Source organism: Mustela nigripes, chromosome 5, assembly GCF_022355385.1.
Source record: "Mustela nigripes isolate SB6536 chromosome 5, MUSNIG.SB6536, whole genome shotgun sequence".
Lineage (NCBI taxonomy): Eukaryota > Metazoa > Chordata > Mammalia > Carnivora > Mustelidae > Mustela > Mustela nigripes.
The window spans coordinates 84,059,767-84,074,473 of record NC_081561.1 but is presented as its reverse complement, the minus strand read 5'-3'; the positions used below and the strand labels follow the sequence as shown (position 1 = coordinate 84,074,473).

Below are 14,707 nucleotides of genomic sequence, written 5' to 3'. Positions count from 1 at the left end.
TAGTTCATCGTTGTTTCTGAAAGCTTATTTTCATTTGGCATGAAATTCTGTGTTGAAAGGTTTGCATTTTTTTCTGGTACTTTAAAAATGTTGCTCCACTGCTTTCTCACCTACAGTTTTTTCCAACAAGAAATAGACTATTATGCTTATCTTGTTTCTCTGTACATGTAGCTTGTTTTCTGCCGCTTTGGCTCCTTATAAGATTTCTATCACTAGTTTTGCTCAATTTGGTCTTTATGTTTCTTGTGCTGGAGGTTGGTTGGCTCTGTAGGTTTATATATTCATCAAATTTGGAACATTTGGGCCTTGTTTCTTCAGTTTTGTTTTGGTTTTTTCTGCATTCATCCATTTACTCTCCTCTTCAAGCATTCCAATTACACATGTATTAGGCCACATAAAGGTGTCCCACAGCTCACTGATGCTTTATTTTTCTTAATTCTTTTTTTTTTTTTCCCGTGTATTTCATCTTTCTATTCTTGGGGCTTCCATTTCATTTCTATTAATAATTTTTACTGCTATGTCTTTGAATTATTTGATCTTTTCTCTGCAGTGTCTATTCTGACTTTGATCCCAGTATATTTCTCACCTCAGGCATTTTAGTTTTCATCTCTAGAAATTCATTGTGGGTCCTTTATCCTCTAGATATCTTCCATGTGTCTACTTAACCTTTTGAGCAGGTGAAATATAGCTATAATAACTGTTTTAATGTTTCTTCTAACATTGTTTTAATTGTAATTCTAACATCTGTGTCAGTTCTTGGGTCAGTTTCAATTTTTTTTATCCTCATGATAGGTTGTATTTTTCTATCCCTTTGCCCCCTCCCCCAGTAAATTTTTATTGGATGCCATACATTGAAATTTTTATCTTTTGGTTGCTAGATATTTCTGTATTGCTATAAATATCCTTAAGCTCTGTTATAGAATATAGTTAAGCTACTTTGGAACAGTTTGATCCTTTCAGATCTTGCTTTTAAGATTTGTTAGGTGGGACCAGAGCCATTGATTATTCCTCAGACACAAATCCCCCTCAGTTCTCTATGCAGTGCCTTCTGAGTTGTGAGTTTTCCAGCTTGGCTGGTAGGCACAAGCACTGTTTGGGCCTTGGGAAGTTCCTCAGCATCCATTCATCAGTACTTGCTAAATACTTGAAGGGAACCCTTCGCAGATTTCCCATTCTCTCTCTCGCTTTCTCCTCCCTGGCACTCTGAACACTCACCACCTCCATCTCCTCAGACCTTCAGCTGTCAGGGAGTCCACCAGGACCCACGCAGGCTTCACCTCCCTGTGCTATGGCCTGGAAACTCTCAAGGTAGTGAGCTGGGTCACCATAGGGTTCATCTCATTTATTTTCCATCTCTTGGGTATCAGTGGCTTTTGTTGCCTGTGATTCATTGCCTTGAAAACTGTTGTTTCATATATATTATCCAGCATTTTGCTTTTTGTCTTGTTTTTTTTTTTTTATTTTGTTTTTGTTTTTTTTTGTGGTGGTTTTAGGCAAGGAGTATAGTCCCTGTTACTGCATCTTGGCTGCAAGCAAAGGTCTAAATATATGTGTTTTCAAGGTAATTTTCTGTTAGATTGTGTATAGATTATTAGAAAAGGTGGAGGGGATCACACAGTTGGATTTTCCTATAGTTATCTGTGAAAGCCAAATGTAAGATAGCATTTAAGTCTTAAAGACCATATTGAGACAGGATGAACAAAAAGAAAAGGACCCAGACTTCAGGACATCGGGGGCTAAAGTGTGAAAGTGCCTGGGGTTCCCTGAGGCTAACAGGCACTCTGTGGCTAGAACAGAGGTCAAAAACAAGGGCCTGCCCAGCAAGATGCAGTCCTAGTATCTTTGGTTGGGTCCAACGTGTGTGTGTGCATGCGTGCATATGTGTATAATTTTCAGTTGCCCAAATACAAAAAGATTTCACATAAATGCAGACTTTCTACTTCTCTTGAAAATAATCAGGAGTTCTGGACCACAGTTCCACAGTCTTCCATGGTATCCCCAAGCTGGACCTGAGGCAGTGGATTGCCTCCCCTGGGGGTCATCCACTCTCCAATTTGCCAGTTTATTGTGTTACCCCCAGTTTGCTTCTCTCATTCACCATATTACTCTCCTGGATCCCAAGATACCCAGATTTTTACTTTAATGTCCAAGGATAGGTTCCCTGGAGAGAGATTGCAAATTATCAGTGCTTATTTTTTTAGAGCTCAGATTTCCTTTCTCTCATTATTCTCCCCCTTTTGAAATATATACTTTATTTGTTCTTTCTTCTTTTAATTTCTGACCTTTTCCTTCTCAGCCATATGATCTCACTTTACTTACCTTTATATCTCCACATCATCATCTCCAACCTCCATAACAGTACCACTGACTGTGTCGCTTAAGCAACAGAAATTTATTTTTTCAGTTCTGGAGGCTGGAAGCTCAAAATCAAGGTTCCAGCAGGGTTGATTTTTGATGAAGCATCTCCTCCCAGCTTGCAGATGGCCACCTTCCTGCTGTGTCCTCACATGGCCTTTCCTCTGTGCATGTGTGGAGAGAAGGAGCTCCATGCTATCTCTTCCTCTTCTTATCAGGACCGCCAGTTCCATAGATTAGAGCCTCCCCTGTATGGCCTCATTTAACTTTAATTAACCTCCTTGAAGGCCCTCTTTCCACTTTGGAGATTAGGGCTTCAGCCTGTGAATTTTGAGAGAACTCAGTTTAGTTCATAGCAATCTGTATTCAATCCTACATATTACTTGATTTTGAAATTCTTTCATCTGTGGCAAACTCTTCCACCATTCCAGATATTCTAGAAAGGAGACACTGTCTTCCACTCTAAAGTTCCCTTTTTGGGGATCCCTGGGTGGCTCAGTCAGTTAGGCATCTGCCTTCCTCTCAGCTCATGATCCCAGGGTCCTGGGACTAAGTCCTGCATTGGGCTCTTTGCTCAGCGGGAAGCCTGCTTCTCCTTCTCTCTGCTGCTCCTCCTGTTTGTGTGCACACTCTCTCTCTCTCTCTCAGACAAATAAATAAATAAATAATTTTTTTTAAAAAAAGGAAGCATTTTTAAAAATAATAAAAATTTCCCTGTTTTCATTGCTTTTGTATTTTTTTGTTCTAACATTATTTACACTAGTATGCACTCATTCACAAAACTTTTGTTTTATATTTACTCCTACTGTTGGGCTGTTTAAAAAGCTGCATTCCACATCCCACAGGTCTGAATATCACAGCTTTACAGCTTTTTTTTTTTTTTTTTTTTTGAGTATAGTTGCCATGTAGTGTTCTGTTAGCTTCAGGTATACAACACAGTGATTCAGTAAGTCCATACATTATACTGTGCTTCCCACAAGAGTGGCTACCATCTCTCACCATACAACACTCTTACAGTCTCATAGACTGTATCTGCTAGGCTGTACCTTTTATTCTCATGATTACTCATTCCATAACTGGAAGCCTATATCTCCCACTCTGCTCTGGCAACCACCGGTTCTCTGTATTTATAGGTCTGATTCTGCTTTTTGTTTGTTTGTTCATTTTTTTTTTTATTCCACATGTAAGTGAAGTCATACAGTATTTGTCTTTCTCTGTCTGACTTACTTCACTTAGCATAATGTGCTAGATCCATGTTGTCACAAATGTAAAGATCTTGTTCTTTTTTGTGGCTGAGTAATATTCCAGTGTGTGTGTTAGTGTGTCTTTGTGTGTGTGTGTGTCTGTGTGTGTACCACATCTTGTTTATGCATTCATCTATCAGTGGACACTTGGGTTGTTTCCATTTCTTGGCTGTTAATAAATAATGCTGCACTAAACATAGAGGTATATATATCTTTGAATTAGTGTTTCCTTTTCTTTGGGTAAATACCCAGTAGTGGAATTCGTGGATCATCTCACAGCTTTCTTAAACACAAACTTCCTTCACCTTTCTCTTTGTCAGTAAGCAATCTCCTGTTATTTCCACACACACACACACACGCACAAATACACACGTTTTTCCACTAATTTGATAAAAAAAACTTTCTTTCCTTTTTTTTTTTTTTGTTTGTTTGATAAAAAGCTTTCTGGTTTTTCCCAGGCATCTAATATATTTCTGAGAGAAGTGAAACTGATTTTATTCTGTCCCTTCATCATGATAAAGAAGGAGCCCAGTCAGCTAAAGGTTCATGTCTCTCCATTATTTTGAGCAGCTCCCTGCCTCTCACCCCACAGTGTAATCACTTATATATGGGTGTCACATGTTCTTTCAGAACATCTGTTCTGTCAAGGTCCACTTGCTGTTCCTACAGCCCCTGCCCCAAATCAGAGCCTCATGTGAACTGTTGCCGCAGCTTTCTTATGGGCTCTTGTTTCTCATCTTGCCCTCCTGTAGTTCTGAAGTAGGCAAAGAGCAGAGCCGTGAGGACCAAGCACACGTAATGGATATGCACTTGAAGAAGAATGAGCCAAGCCAGCGAAAGAGTAACCCTAATAGAGGTAAGAGGAAAACCAACACAAAGTTGTATTGTAGAATCAGCAGAGAGAGATATAGGGAAGGGATGGTCAGCCGTGACAAATGCCAGATAAGCCATGGAGATGAAAAGTACAGCGTATTCCCTACAGCACAGGGAATACAGTCAGTAATATTGTGATACCGTTTTTTTTTGGTGACAGGTGATAACTGCACTTAGCATGATAACTGAGTAAGGTATAGCATTGTCAAACCCCTGTGTTGTAGCCCTGAAACTAATATAATATTCTTTGTTAATTATACTGCAGTTAAAATAAATAGTGACAAATGCCAAAGGCAGAAGTAAAATACAGACTGAAAAGTGCCCTTTTGGGATTTGTAGCCAAGAGGCCATTTACAACCTGCAAGAGGAGAGTTTTGTTAGAGTCCTGGAAGCATGAAGCCGATTGTTAACAGTGCAGAGGAAAAGAGGCTCAGAAGGGACTGCTTCTCCAAGAAGCTGTGCTTCTAAGGAAAGGAAAAGCTGGGCAGCAAGCAGTGGAAAACACAGGATTTAGAGACCCTTATAAAGAGGAGTGACAAGAGTAGGTACAAACAGAGAGGCAAGAGCCCCGTGAGAGGAACCACTCGAGGTGCAGAACAAGGGGAGTAACCCCTGGGGACCAGAGAAGATACACACATTAAAATGTGAAACAAGGAGGGGTCACTTTTCTACCAAGACAGGCCAGTGAGGCACATTTGTTTAAATGACGATGCGTTCCGGTGGGGGAAGGAAGATAACGAAGGACGCGGTTCTCTCGGTCAGGCACAGTGAAGTCTGTCTGCCAGAAGTGAGCTGCATCATGGCACGCTTACAGAATTGGCATGGTCAGAGAGCAGATTCAGAATTCTGTAGATTTTAATTATAAAAAATAAAGATTCACTATACCAAATGCATACAGATACATAATCATGGGTTAAGGAATGACTTTATCCTTGGTAACAGAGTCAGAAAACATTTTGAAGCAAATTTTAAAAAGAACTTTGAAATGATACATGTCAAAGAGAAAAAACACACCATAAGCAAAATCTAGCAACAAATAATGACCCAAGATGAGGAGGAATTTCATAAAATATATGATAAAGAATTAATATCCTTAATGTATTTTTTATTAACATATAATGTATTATTTGCCCCAGGGGTACAGGTCTGTGAGTCATCAGGCTTACAGATTTCACAGCACTCACCATAGCACATACCCTCCCCAGTATCCATCACCCAGCCACCCTCTCCATACCTCTCCCCAACCGGCAACCTTCAGTTTGTTTTGTGTGATTAAGAGTCTTTTATGGTTTGTCTCCCTCCCAAGCCCATCTTGTTTCATTTATTCCTTCCCTACCCCCAAACCCCGCACCCTGCCTCTAAAATTCCTCATATCAGAGAGATCATAGATAACCGTCTTTCTCTGATTGACTTATTTCACTCAGCATAATACCCTCTAGTTCCATTCACATCGTCGCAAATGGCAAGATTTCATTTCTTTTGATGGCTGCATAGTATTCCATTGTGCGTGCGCACGCGCGCGCGTGTGTGTGTGTTTGTGTGTTTGTGTGTATCACATCTTCTTTATCCATTTATCTGTTGATGGACGTCTAGGTCCTTTCCATAGTTTGGCTATTGTGGACATTGCTGCTATAAACATTCGGGTGCACGTGCCCCTTCAGATCACTACATTTGTATCTTCAGGGTAAATATCCAGTAGCGCGATTGCTGGGTCGTAGGGTAGCTCTATTTTCAACTTTCTGAGGAAGCTCCATGCCGTTTTCCAGAGTGGTTGTACCAGCTTGCATTCCCACCAACAGTGTAGGAGGGGTCCCCTTTCTCTGCATCCTCACTAGCATCTGTCGTTTCCTGACTTTACCCTTAACGTATTTTTTTTTTTAACTATTCAAAATCAACAAAGAAAAGGAAAATTGACGAAGGGCATTCAGAGGACAGTTTTACCCTACTGTAGGTAAAATAGGGGGGTCTGCTTCTCTCCCTCACCACCCCCCTCCCCTGCTATTGCTCTCTCTCTCTCTCAAATAAATATGTAAATTTTTAAAAAATAAGAAGGAAAAAATTGAATTTATAGAGTTGACTAAGTTATGAAACCTTTATATAAGAGAATACCATGTGATATTATTCATTACATTATGGAAGTATTCTCATAGACATGGAAAGATGGTTATGATAAATTTTTAAGTAAGCAAAAGATAATTATAAAATAGTTTATATATAACATATGTAGTTGACTCTTGAACAACACGGGGGTTAGGGGCGCCAGTCCCCAGTCTACACAGTCAAAAATCCACATATAACTTTGGGCTCCCCCAGACACTTAACAATAACAGTCTACTGTTGACTAGAAGCCTTACTGATAACCTCGGTAGTTGTTTAAAACATATTTTGAATGTTACATGTATCATATACTATTCTCTTACAATAGAGGAAGCTGGAGAAACAAAAATGTTATTAAGAAAAATATGTAAGAGAAAATACATTTATAGTACTGCACTATATTTATCAGTATCATCAGTTTATGGCATCTTTGGACAAGGTGAATCATCATTACTCTCTTATGTGATACAGGACATTGTAGATGTTAATACGTGTGACTAACGCTAACATCAAAAATGAAAGGATAATGTGAAAATTTGTTTTTATTTAAAGGTATAGCTATTTATGCATTGATGACAAAGAAGCAGCAATGTGGTTGCTTTATGGTGGCCCAGTGTAACCAATGTCATTGCTTCCCAGTTGCCTAGCCTATATAGTAATGAATGGTTACAGCATAGAGTGCTGTAGTTCTGTTTCATGATACTGATTAAAAACATTGTTATATTAAAAAGAAAAAAAAAACAGCCTATGTGTGATGAAAGGCGGATAAGCAGTTTCTTTGATTAGGGGAGAGAGAGGTATCCTGTCCTGTAATGTAATTCTTTGAAAGCAAAGTTATAAAACAGGAGGAAAACTAACACATTATTAACTTTATTACCTATCACTGCCTACGTAAGACTAGTCTGTCCACTTCCATGTAAGTGTTGCACACAGTGTTCCATACAGTGCATTCTTAGGTAGTGATGAGATGATGACACACACAAGCTACTTAAAATTTCACACGCAGACATACGCACATTCACAGTAGATAAGTTGATTGACTGTGTGGCATGATTATCTACTGTTCATCAATGGAAGTGGAGCATCGTAAAGGTCAGGCAGAGGAAAAGGAGGATCAGGAGCTGGACTTGCTGTCTCAGAGGAGGCAGGAGAGGCGAGCACACTCAGTAAAACTTTACAGAAATACTTTGTAATTTCTCTCTAACTTGTTTGCTTTTCCATTTCTCTAAAAACGTTTCTATATTGGGGAGCAGGGTGCCTGGGTGGCTCAGTTGGTTGAGCTCCCAGGTCTTGATTTTGGCTCAGGTCATGATCTCAGGGTCATGAGATCAAGACCCCTGTTGGGCTCTGTGCTCAGCAAAGAGTCTGCTCAAGATTCTCTCTCTATCTCTGCCCCTCTCCCCACTCACTCTCTTTCTCTAAGAAAAATAAATAAATCTTTAAAAAAAAAAGTCTCTATAAGGTACCCATCCCTTTTCCACCATTTGCTTTAGTTTCATTGCTACCATTTGCTTCATATCATAAAAGGGTCTCAGTCGTAAATGAAGTCAAATCCATTCTGAATAATTGGAAGACTTCTGCTGGATTGTCTCCTGTCCAGTGCCAGTTTGTCTTCTTATGTCTTTCTTTATCATCTGGCACTGGTTCAGAGGTACTCATCTCTATCAAGTTGTCTTCTATTCATTCCTCTCATATGGTGTCTGTCAGTACTTGAATTGCTCCAAGATCCATATCTTGAAACCTTTACCCCCTACACAACTTTTTTGCCGCATCTCCAATCTTTTCCATGGTTTCCTTGATTGGCTCTGCTATAAATCCTATAAATTCATGGACAGCATCTGGATACTGCAGCAGGGTTCTCCAGCAGGGTTCTATCATTTTGGTCTTGATGGCTCTCACGGCTTCTTCTGTAACACTGATGTCATCTTCAGTGATATAATCCTTCCAGATTTTCATAATGTCCTCTCTGTTGGGGTTCTCTTACATAGCATTGACAGTCCTTTCCCTAGAGTAACGTGTGTAGTGAGCCTTAAAGTTTCCTTTGGCCCCCCTGACCTAGAGGCTAAATTAGAGACATTGTGTCTGGGGAAAAGTAGAACATTTCAGTGCCTTCGGTGTTGAACTCCTGGGGTTCTCAGTGGCTAGGGGCGTGGCCCAATATCAAAAGAACTTTAAAAGGCAGTCCTTCACTGGCAAGGTACTTTCCAACTTCAGGGACAAAGCATCAGTGGAATCAGTCAAGGAAAAGGATTCTCGTTATTCAGGCCTTTTTGTTGTACAACCAAAACAGTGGCAGTTAGTCTTTGCCTTTTCCCTTCAAGGCCTTTGGGGTTAGCAGCTCTATGGATGAGGGCAGTCCTAATCATAAACCTGACTGCATTGCACAACACAGTAGAATTAGCCTATCTCTTCTTGCCTTCCTTAAATCCTGGCGCTTGTTTTTCTTCCTTCCCAATAAATTTCCTTTATGGCATTTTTTTTTTTTTTCCAGAACAAGGCACTTTCATCTGTATTAAAAATCTGTTCAGACAGATATCCTTTCTCCTCAGTGATTTTATAAATAGCCTCTGGGAACTCTTCAGCTGACCCTTGGTGGGCAGAATGGCTTCTCCTGTTATTGTGACATTTTTTTAGGCCAAACCTCTTTCTGAAATTATCAAACCATCCTTTGCTGGCGTTCAATTCTCCAACTTTGGATCCTTCACCTTCCTTTTGCTTTAAGTTGTCACATAATGATTTTGATTTTCTTGAATCATATTAGAGTCTATAAGTACATCTTTCTTATATCAGTCCTGTATACACATAAAAGCTGTGTTTTCAATACAAAATAAAAAGGTATTTTGCAGGGGCACCTGGGTGGCTCAGCCAGTGAAGCATCTGCCTTCGGCTCAGTTCATGATCTTGGGGCCCTGGGATTGGGCTCCCTCCTCAGTGGGTAGTCTATTTCTCCCTCTTCCTCTGCCCCTGCCCCCACTCAGGCATTACTCTCTCTCTCTCTCTCTCTCAAATAAAGAAATAAAATCTTTTTTAAAAAAATATTTTGCAAAATATACAGGGTTTTCTTGCCTATTGGTGTAGCTGTAGCAAGAACTTCATTTTTTCTTTTCTTTTTTTTTTTTTCAATGGTCTTTACATTGCTTTCATGTGTAGACAACCACAACTGCAGACTTCAGTCTATGGTAGGCATCTCAAGCAATTCAAGTTTTTCTAGTAATGTCATGACTACTTGGGAACACTTCCAGCATCACTGGTGACACTTTGCCTGGGTTCCATGGTGTTGTTCAAGATTTACTGTATTGCACTAAACACAGTGAAAAATATGCAGGAACCACGAGAGATCACTTTTTTTTTTTTTTAAGATTATATTTATTTATTTGACAGAGCTCATAAGCAGGCAGGAGGCAGAGAGAGTGGGGTAGGCAGCTCCCTGCTGAGCAGAGAGCCCAATGCTGGGCTCCATCCCAGGACCTTGAGATCATGACCGGAGCCAAAGGCTCAACGCACTGAGCCACCCAGGCGCCAGAAAGATCACTTTTTACTGCCATACGCAACTTATGGAGAAACGAGCAGCTTACACACCTATATTTCTGTATAATTCAAAAGAGAGTAGCATCTACATATATTTTATGCATTGGTGACATCCCTTTTTCTTAGAGTTTTTTTTTTTTTTTTTTACTATTGGTAAAAAAGCTAGTTGGCAAGTTTTTTCAAGTTGTTACAAACCTCCAAAAACTTTTCCAACATATTTATTGAAAAAAATCTGAGTCTAAGTGGACTTATGTGGTTCAAACCTATGTTATTCAAGGGTCAACTACATGCATAAAGTATTGAACAATATACTTTTTTAAAATGTCACTCTCAGTGGTGGTGGTGTGCTGATTTTTTTCTTTCATTTTACTTTGTGTATTTTCTAATTTTCCTACTCAATATATATACTGATATCTACTTAGTCATTGCTTTTAAAATGAAAGTAATTTAAGAAGTTTTCTAAATTCTTTCTACATTTGCAGAAACCAGGGTTTCAGAGTCAGAGGTAAAATGCCGGAACTAGGACTGGCTCCAAGTTCAGGACCATTCCTGTCACATAGTGCTCAGTGAGCTCCAAGTAGATGGCAAGTGCTTACAGGCAGGGGCTCTACTGTGCTTCCCTCGTTTCTCCCTGGTACTTAGCCTGGTGTCTGGCCAAGTAGTAAGCATTCAGGGACTATTTACTGGATTGAGTATCTTACAGGGTAAGGCCCAGTATTTTTATGAGTCTTATTTTTCACACAAACATACACATAAATACTAACTTGGTTTCATATAATTTTCCAGAATCTTAGTATGCAGATTTTTCTTTTCTCTTTCCATATGATTTCCCTTGGGGGGAAAAAAAAAAGGCCCTCACTTTGTTATTCTCTACCTGTGTTAGCTTATGGGGCCGCATCCTGAGGAAACACCTCAGAGAAAGACCGCATTTGGATTTGCTCTGGGATCTTTCGGTTGGACAGCCTCTCTTCCCTTTCAGCAAATCTCCGTCCAGGGCGTCAGCTTTCCAGTCCTGTGCTGTCTGCACTTATCACGCTCACATGCCACTTTCGTGTCCCCCTTGTCAGAGATGTTCACTGGACATCACTTGTCCTTTCCCTCTCTTCTGTCCTTCCCTCCCTCTCATGGGCAGTCTTTGTCTTTCTGTGTCCAGCGGTCCCTTCCTCTTCTTAGTCTGATTCACTTCCTTAAAGATGTTATCTACACTGCCTACTTCAGCATGTTCTGGTTGCATTTCTCTAGAGGGTTCCCTCTCCTGAGGGTCCTCTGGCTTCTCTGTTTACTTCTCAGACTGCAGGCTCCACCTGATAATTGTCACTTGTCCTACATCCTCTGCACGTGCGGGGTCCAGCTCACTCACTTCCAGCTGTTCTTTCCCTTCCCTTTTCTGTTTTTCTTCTTTGTGTTTGTTACCACTTTTACAAACGCCTCCTCCCACTCTCTTTTCCCCTGTTATTCTTCTAAGATCCCCTTACTCTCATCGTGGCCCCCGTGGATGTTTGTAGGGTCTCTCGGGAACTTGGGTCCAGCATCCGTTTGAGCCTTTACTACTTCCTTGCTCATTTTATTGGGCCCTAACTTGGGACAAGTGTAGACACACTGGGTCAGAAATGAATGTGGCTCCCTTTTTTGGCCTCTCTTGCTATGGTGTCTTGGCACATCACATCTGGGCCATTTTGTACTCGAGCAGCTCTCTTGAGCCTCACGTGAAACATTTTTGAACTTCCTGCGTGGAATCCCGGTTTATCTGGGATAGCTCTGTTCAACAAAGTTAAAGTCAGGAAACACAGACTGACAAAGGATTTTTCACCCCTCATGCATAAATGTCTCTCATCAAAAAAATATATATATCAAAAAAGATAGTGTAACTATTTATTTAAGATTGAGCCTGTCCCTGAAAACACAGATGTTACCTGTGCCCCCTGTGCTACCAGGGAAGGACCTTAGGAAATGGTTAGCCTGCCCTTCTGTGCCCAGATGCTCTAGCCTTTGCTTTTCTCAGAAGTGTTTGATGGAAGTGACCACCACCTTAACCAGATTCTTAGGCTGCATTTGTTTTCTCAGAGCAGTTGAGCCTTAAGCCCTTTCTGTTCAGAGCAAGGACAGCAGCATTTTTATTTAAGTCTGGATACTCACCACTGGTATGTGAATACTTGCTTTGAAGAGTGCCAGGTTCAACTCCACTACTAGTTTTTGTATACTTCCTACATGGTCTCTAAGAAGCTCCTTGGTTCATCCAAATATTGGTTCTTGATTTTCATTAATGGTATAACTTGCTTTATTTTAGAGCTGCATTTAGATGCATAATTATCCATCATCATCTTTGTTAAAAACGACACACACCTTTTTTTGGACTTATCTGGAAAAATATAATAGTTAACCCACTTGTAAAAATAGACACAGCCATTGACCAAATGGAAGACTGTTATTTAATAAAATGGTCTCTATCCTTTCCATTTATTAACCTTGGAGCATCATCTGTGACCTTTTTATTCCCCCAATGAGTGAAGAATTCTACGAACTCTGGTTGCCTGCTCTTAATTTCCGGAAGTTGCCCCAGGTTTGGAGTGCTTAGTGTCTGTATTCGAGAAGTGTCTTTCTTTTTCACTTGTCAGTGCTGGGCCTTACACATCTGCTGATGATACTAGGAGACATTGACAGGGTGTTCAAGAAGCAAAAGTGATTCGTACTTTGGTCTTACTTGGGTGTGTGTGTGTGTGTGTGCGCGCGCGTGTGTGTGTGAGACATGGTGTGTTTATTACCCAGACTTTGGTCTTACTTGGGTGTGTGTGTGTGTGTGCGCGCGCGCGCGTGTGTGTGAGACATGGTGTGTTTATTACCCAGGAGCACACTGAGATTTGTTTGTGGAAAAAAGATATTGTTTAAGTTCATTGAGCACATTTTATGTACTTTTCTCCTAGTAAAGAGTTGAAGAAGAAAGAAGACAACCAAATACACAGAAGTGAAATGAAAAATTAAACCAAACAGTTTTTGTTCAGAGTTAAGAATTTTCAGATACTAAGAAAGAAAGGAAGGACTGCTGCTTCTTGTCCTTATGAAAGAATCTAGAAAAATCAGAAACGAGGTATGAGTAAAAAACTAAATGTGGCCTTTTGACCTTCATTGTTATAAACCATTGTGATTGTTATTGATCAAAGTAGTGGTACTTGTATTTATTTATTAGTAATTACATCAGCATTACATGACCACTTTTGGAAAACCCATAAAGAAAAAAATATAATTGATATTCAGTCAACATGAAGGAAAAGTATTTACACTGTTAGGATGTCCATTAAGCAATCATTTAATATTATTGTATCTGTAACATGGTTGTGTATATGATGTTATGTTCAGAATATGAAGTGTATGCTTTTGAAATTTAGCTTTATTTAAGAGATAAGCAGCTTCAGAATATTGTGTATTCTAAATGGTCCCAGTGAGAAAGACATTAAAAGAGAACAAATTTGTTTGTTTTGAATGAATCATATATGTACCTTGATAATATAAACTAAAGATGGCCTTTGGCTAGACTGGCAGCAGGGTTTCAAATTTCCTTACTTTTTAAAAAGAACATTTCATATTTAAGCATATAAGTCATTTGTAGACTTATATTGTTGAATATTTATTTTAGTCTTAACATTTGTTCTTAAATTATTACATTGCATTATTTATTGCTTGAGTTCCATAATTAATGGTGTCATCACTATGTGACTATATATTTTAAAGTGTTAAAATAGGAAAGTTCATTTGTTTTTTTTTTTTCCCTTGGCTCCTTTCTCAACCATGTGATTTTAAGTCTGTCAATAAAATATTTAACCCTACAGAGGCCAAAACTAATATAGTATCAGAAAACGTATTTACCAAATTAAGCAATTGGATCAATTAAAATAAGAAGTGAGAAAAACAGTGTTGGGCATTGAGGTGTAAATTTTGCCCAGATGTATACCCCATGTGAAATATCTTCTAGTAAAAATATATTTGGCTCCTATCCCTGCACATGTTGTAGAGGCATGAAAATTGGTAAACATGCCCCTGCTGTGTAGGACTTAAAGGGGAGAGCATTTTGGAAGGTGGTGAGTGCCACCAAGCTCCCACTGTCCTGGACGCACACGTCTGTGCTTCAGGTGCAGCTGGGCCCAGAAGGCTGGAGTCACCCTTGTGCGACCTTGTTTGGTCTGTCTTGTGAATGCACTTGATAATTACAGAATTAAATATGCATCTTTCTGCAGTTTCAGCTCATAGTTTTGAGTTATGTGTTGATTCTGTGATTTAGGTTTTAATCACAAAGGCTTTCAACAAGTTGCAGAAAGAGTTTAAAACAAGACAGGGTGCCTGGGTGGCTCAGTCGGTTAAACATCTGCCTTTAGCTCAGGTCATGATCCTGGAGTCCCAAGATCGAGCCCTACATCAGGCTCTCTGCTCAGCTGGGAGTCTGCTTCTCCCTTTGCCCCTCACCCCACTCTTGTGCGCTCTCTCTCTCTCACTCTCTCTCTCAAATAAATAAGTAAAGGGGCGTCTGGGTGGCTCAGTGGGTTAAAGCCTCTGCCTTTGGCTCAGGTCATGATCCCAGGATCCTGGGATGGAGCCCCGCATGGGGCTCTCTGCTCAGT

At 39.9% G+C, this 14,707-nt stretch overlaps 1 protein-coding gene across 4 annotated transcripts in view; it reads left to right on the top strand.

Moving 5' to 3' along the window:
• AHI1 (Abelson helper integration site 1) overlaps positions 1 to 13,918 on the top strand; it is a 219,739-nt gene extending 205,821 nt beyond the window's left edge. For 2 of the 4 annotated variants that reach the window (XM_059400771.1, XM_059400774.1), the window contains 2 exons: positions 4,352 to 4,455; positions 13,019 to 13,918. In XM_059400771.1, coding sequence (XP_059256754.1) covers positions 4,352 to 4,455; positions 13,019 to 13,029 — 115 coding nt within the window. In that variant the 3' untranslated portion in view covers positions 13,030 to 13,918. The remainder of the gene's footprint in view (positions 1 to 4,351; positions 4,456 to 13,018) is intronic. The other 2 variants (XM_059400772.1, XM_059400775.1) reach the window with 1 other exon arrangement.
• Positions 13,919 to 14,707: the final 789 nt, after the last annotated feature.